Source organism: Catharus ustulatus, chromosome 31 (genome assembly GCF_009819885.2).
Source record: "Catharus ustulatus isolate bCatUst1 chromosome 31, bCatUst1.pri.v2, whole genome shotgun sequence".
Taxonomy (NCBI): Eukaryota; Metazoa; Chordata; class Aves; order Passeriformes; family Turdidae; genus Catharus; species Catharus ustulatus.
This window is the reverse complement of record NC_046251.1, coordinates 1,434,943-1,440,656: the sequence shown is the minus strand read 5'-3', so window position 1 is coordinate 1,440,656 and position 5,714 is coordinate 1,434,943. Positions and strand designations below refer to the sequence as shown.

The following is a 5,714-nucleotide window of genomic DNA, read 5'->3' as shown; positions in this document are numbered from 1 at the left end:
CAGCCCCATCCGTGTCTCCCTATTCCTGTCCCCATTCCCATCCCCATCCCCATCCCTGTCCCCATCCGTGTCCCCTGTCCCCCTTCCCGTCCCTATCCCCTGTCCCCATCAGTGTCCGCTGTCCCCTGTCCCCCTCCCTGTCCCCATCCCCATCCCTGTCCCCATCCCCAGCCTCACTCCCCCTCCCTGTCCCCATCCGTGTCCCTATCAGTGTCCCCTGTCCCCATCCCTGCCCCCATCAGTGTCCCCTGTCCCCATCCCTGTCCCCTCCCGTCCCCTCCGGCTCTCCATCCCCAGGCCCGGCCGCCTCCCCCGCTCGCCACCATCGCTCCCAAGGGCGACGAGGACCTGCTGGCGCTGGCCGCGTCGCGGCTGAGCCGCAGGAAGCGAGTGGCCGGCGTGGCCATCGGCGTGGCCATGCTGCTGGTGCTGCTGGTGGCCATCCCGCTGCTGGTGCACGGCTCCAAGGCGGCCGCGCACTACGAGATGCTGGGCAGCTGCCGCATGGTCTGCGACCCCTACCCCGAGCTGGCCCCGGCTTCTCCCCCTCCCTTCCTGCCCGGAGCCAAGGGAGAGCCGGGCCGAAAGGGTCGCGCCGGCCTCCGAGGGCCACCGGGGCCACCGGGCCCGCGGGGACCCCCGGGAGAGCCGGGCCGGCCGGGACCACCGGGACCACCGGGGCCGGGGCCGGGGGGGTACATCCCGTCCTTCTACAGCCCCAAAATCGCTTTTTACGCCGGCCTGAGGAAGCCGCACGAGGGTTACGAGGTTCTGCGCTTCGACGATGTGGTGACCAACGTGGGTAATTACTACGAGCCCTCGAGCGGCAAGTTCACGTGTCCCCTGGCCGGGATTTACTTCTTCACCTACCACGTCCTGATGCGAGGAGGCGACGGCACCAGCATGTGGGCTGATCTCATGAAGAACGGGCAGGTAACGGGAGCCCAGGACCCCCGGGACCCCCGGGACCCCCGCCCGGAGATCACCCCCAGAACCCCCGCGACCCCCGGGACCCCCGGCCGGAGATCACCCCCAGAACCCCCGGGACACCCGGGACCCCCGGGACACCCGCCCGGAGATCACCCCCGGGACCCCCAGAACCCCCGGGACACCCGGGACCCCCGCCCGGAGATCACCCCCAGATTTTATCCCTGGATTTCAGCCCTGGATTTTATTCCCCCGGATTTTTATCCCCTGGATTTCAGCCCCGGATTTTATTCCCCCGGATTTTTATCCCCTGGATTTCATGCCCCGGATTTCACCCCTGGTTTTTATCCCCGGGTTTGACTCCTGGATTTTATCCCCCCGAGCTCACCCCCGGATTTTATCCCCGGATTTTATCCCCAGAGCTCACCCCCAGATTTTATCCTCGGATTTTATCCCCCGGGTTCTATTTCAGCCCCGGATTTCACCCCTGGTTTTTATCCCCGGATTTTCATCCCCTGGATTTCAACCCCCGGATTTCACACCCGGAGCTCATCCCCAGATTTTATCCCCGGATTTTATCCCCCGGGTTCTATTTCAGCCTCGGATTCCACCCCTGCTTTTTAGCCCCTGTTTTCAGCCCCGGATTTCATCCCTGAATTTTATCCTCCCGGATTTCACCCCTGGATTTCACCCCTGGTTTTTATCCCCGGTTTTTAGCCCCAGTTTTCGCTTCCCAGTTTTCATCCCCCGGATTTCACCCCCTGATTTTTAGCCCCAGTTTTCACTCCCGGTTTTCACTCCCGGATTTCATTCCCGGTTTTCACTCCCCGGTTTTCACCCCCCCGGTTTTCAGCAGCCTCGGGGTTGTTGTTTTGACCCCACCGCGGTTTTGCTGGTTTGGGAATTTTGGGTTCTCATCCGGGTTCTGCTCCTGATTTCCCATCCTCGGTTTTGCTCCGTCCCAAATCCCCACATCCCAAATTCCCCCATTAAATCCCCCCCAAATCCCCACATCCCAAATTCCCCCATTAAATCCGCCCCCAAATTCCCATCCTCCCCCCATCCCTGATTTCCCAGTCCCTCCCCATTCCCAGATCCCATTTCTCCCATCCATCCCCCCCCCAAATTCCCGTCCTCCTCTCCCTCATCCCACATTTCCCATTCCCACATTTCCCATTCCCAGTTTTCCCCATCCCATCCCCTCCCAATTCCCATCCAATCCCCGATTCCTCCACCCCAGCAGCCCCATTCCCATTTTTCCTGTCCAATCCTCTTTTCAATTCCCATCCTTTCTGCTCCATCCCAAATCCCTAAATTCCATTTTCCTCATCTAATTCCCACCCTCCTCCTCCCCCCATCCCAGATTTCCCATTCCCAGTCCCCAGATCCCATTTCCCCCATTCAGCCCCTCCCCAAATTCCCATCCCAGTTCTGTTCCTTTCCAGTCCCACATCCCATTTCCCTCATCCAATTCCCTCCCAAATTCCCATAATTTCTTTCCCAAATTCCCATAATTTCCTTCCCAAATTCCCATAATTTCCTTCCCAAATTCCCATCCTTTCTTTCCCAAATTCCCATAATTTATTTCCCAAATTCCCATAATTTCCTTCCCAATTTTCCATCCTTTCCTTTCAAAATTTCCATTCTTTCCCCCATTCCTGATTCCCCATCCCCAGATCCCATTTCCCCCATATTTTCTCTCCCAAATTCCCATAATTTCCCCCTCCCAAATTCCCATCCTCCCCCCCAAATTCCCATTTTTCCTCCCAAATTCCCATTTTCCCCCCCCCAAATTCCCATTTTTCCTCCCCCAAATTCCCTTTTTCCCCCCCAAATTCCCATTTTCGCCCCCAAATTCCCATATTTCCCCCCACATTCCCATATTTCCCCCCCCAAATTCCCATTTTTCCTCCCCCAAATTCAAATTTTCCCCCCCTTTCTCCCATCCCGGATTCCCGGGGGGGCTCTGCCCCTCCCGCTCCCTTTGTTCGCTCATCCCGGACTTTTCCCATCCATTTATTCCGGGAAAAACGAGGAAAACAAACAAGGATTGATGGGGGTGGTCCCGGGGGGGTCCCGGGGGGGGTCCCGGGGGGGTCCCGGGCTCGGGGGCGGGGGAGAAACGGGAATTTGGGGGGGGTTGGATGGAAATTGGGATTTGGGAATCAGGGATGGGGGAGAGGATGGGAATTTGGGGGGGTTTGGATGGGGGAAATGGGATTTGGGAAATGAGGGATGGGGGAAAGATGGGAATTTGGGGGGGGTTGGATGATAATTGGGATTTGGGATTGGGGAATGGGGGAGAGGATGGGAATTTCAGGGGGGATTGGATGGAAATTGGGGGGGACTGGATGGGATTTAGGGTGGTTTGCATGGGGGAAATGGGATTTGGGATTAGGAACCAGGGATGGGGAAAGATGGGAATTTGAGGGGATTGAATGCAGGAAATGGGATTTGGGATTGGGAATCAGGGATGAGGAAAGAATGGGAATTTGAGGGGATTGAATGCAGGAAATGGGATTTGGGATTGGGAATCAGGGAATAGGGGAGAGGATGGGAATTTGGGGGGGATTGGATGGGATTTAGGGTGGGATTGGATGCAGGAAATGGGATTTGGGATTGGGAATCAGGGAACGGGAGAAAGAATGGGAATTTTGGGGGGGATTGGATGGAAAGTGGGGAGGGACTGGATGGGATTTAGGGTGGGTTTGGATGGGGAAATGGGATTTGGGATTGGGAATCTGGGATGGGGAAAGATGGGAATTTGGGGTGGGGATTGGATGGGGAAATGGGATTTGGGGCCTTGGGGGGGAACAAAATTGGGCAATCAGGAAAGGAGAGAGAGGGTGGGGATTGGGGGGGTGGGGGGTGACAGCCGTGTCCCCAAATTCCTGGGGGTGACAGGGAGGTGACAGTCGTGTCCCCCATTCCCTGGATGTGACAGGGAGGTGACAGGGGGGTGACAGCCGTGTCCCCAAATTCCTGGATGTGACAGGGAGGTGACAGGACGAGGTGACAGGAGTGTCCCCCATTCCCTGGGTGTGACAGGGAGGTGACAGCTGTGTCCCCCAATTCCTGGGGGTGACAAGGGGAGGTGACAGGAGTGTCCCCCCACTCCTGGGTGTGACAGGGAGGTGACAGGGGGGTGACAGCTGCATCCCCCAATTCCTGGGAGTGACAGGGAGGTGACAGGAGGAGGTGACAGGAGTGTCCCCCATTCCCTGGGGGTGACAGGGGGGTGTCCCCCATTCCCTGGGTGTCACAGGGAGGTGACAGGAGTGTCCCCCATTCCCTGAGGGTGACAGGGGGAGGTGACAGCCGTGTCCCCCATTCCCTGGATGTGACAGGAGGGTGACAGGGGGAGGTGACAGGAGTGTTCCCCATTCCCTGGGTGTCACAGGGAGGTGACAGGGGAGGTGACAGCCGCGTCCCCGCAGGTCCGGGCCAGCGCCATCGCGCAGGACGCCGACCAGAACTACGACTACGCGAGCAACAGCGTCATCCTGCACCTGGACGTGGGCGACGAGGTGTTCGTCAAACTGGACGGGGGCAAAGTGCACGGGGGCAACACCAACAAGTACAGCACGTTCTCGGGCTTCATCATCTACCCGGACTGACCCCCCGGGACCCCCGGGACCCCCCCCAAAACCCACCGAGAGCCCCCCAAAACCCAGCGCGTTCTCGGGGTTCATCATCTACCCGGACTGACCCGGGACCCCCGGGACCCCCCCAAAACCCACCGAGACCCCCCAGAACACCCCCAAACCCAGCACCTTCTCGGGCTTCATCATCTACCCGGACTGACCCGAGACCCCCGAGACCCCCGGGACCCCCCAAAACCCACCGAGAGCCCCCCAAAACCCAGCACGGTCTCGGGCTTCATCATCTACCCGGACTGACCCCCGAGACCCCCGGGATCCCCCCCAAAACCCAGCACCTTCTCGGGGTTCATCATCTACCCGGACTGACCCGGGACACCCCAAAACCCACCGAGACCCCCCAGGACACCCCAAAACCCAGCACGTTCTCGGGGTTCATCATCTACCCGGACTGACCCCCGAGACCACCCTGAGACCACCCTGAGACCCCCCAAAACCCACCGAGAGCCCCCCAAAACCCAGCACCTTCTCGGGGTTCATCATCTACCCGGACTGACCCGGGACACCCCAAAATCCAGAACCTTCTGCAGCTTCATCATTTACCCGAACTGAGCCCCTCGGGACCCACCTGAGACCCCCTGGAACCCCCCCAAAATCCAGAACCTTCTCTGGCTTCATCATTTACTCAGACTGAGCCTCGGGACCCCCCTGAGACCCCCCCCGGAACCCCCCCAAAATCCAGAACCTTCTCCAGCTTCATCATTCACCCGGACTGACCCCCTCGGGACCCCCCAAAACCCTCCAGGACACCCCGAGACCCCCCTGAGCCCCCCCAAACCCAGCACGGTCTCGGGGTTCATCATCTACCCGGACTGACCCCTGAGACCCCCCCGGGAGCCCCGAGACCCCCCCAAAATCCAGAACCTTCTCCAGCTTCATCATTCAACCAGACTGACCCCCAGGACCACTGAGACCCCCCTGGAACCCCCCCAAAATCCAGAACCTTCTCCAGCTTCATCATTTACCCGAACTGAGCCCCTCGGGACCCCCCTGAGACCCCCCGGAACCCCCCCAAAATCCAGAACCTTCTCCGGTTTCAGCCCCTCCCCCCGAGTGACCCCCGGGACCCCCCCCCCCCGCATGGCAGCACCCCCGGGGGCACAGGGCTGTCCCAGTCTGTCCCAGTCT

The 5,714-nt window shown here is 59.7% G+C and overlaps 1 protein-coding gene across 2 annotated transcripts; it reads left to right on the top strand.

Moving 5' to 3' along the window:
• Positions 1-245: 245 nt before the first annotated feature.
• Positions 246-4,986, top strand: C1QL4 (complement C1q like 4). 2 transcript variants are annotated; one of them, XM_033083420.1, is made up of 3 exons: positions 246-933; positions 4,365-4,567; positions 4,935-4,958. In XM_033083420.1, exons 1-2 carry the CDS (start codon positions 418-420, stop codon positions 4,542-4,544), a joined length of 696 nt encoding a protein of 231 aa, XP_032939311.1. In that variant the 5' UTR covers positions 246-417; the 3' UTR covers positions 4,545-4,567; positions 4,935-4,958. The 2 variants fall into 2 exon arrangements, with proteins under 2 accessions (XP_032939311.1, XP_032939310.1); XM_033083419.2 differs by having other exon boundaries at positions 319-933; positions 4,365-4,548; positions 4,930-4,986.
• The last annotated feature ends 728 nt before the right edge of the window (positions 4,987-5,714 follow it).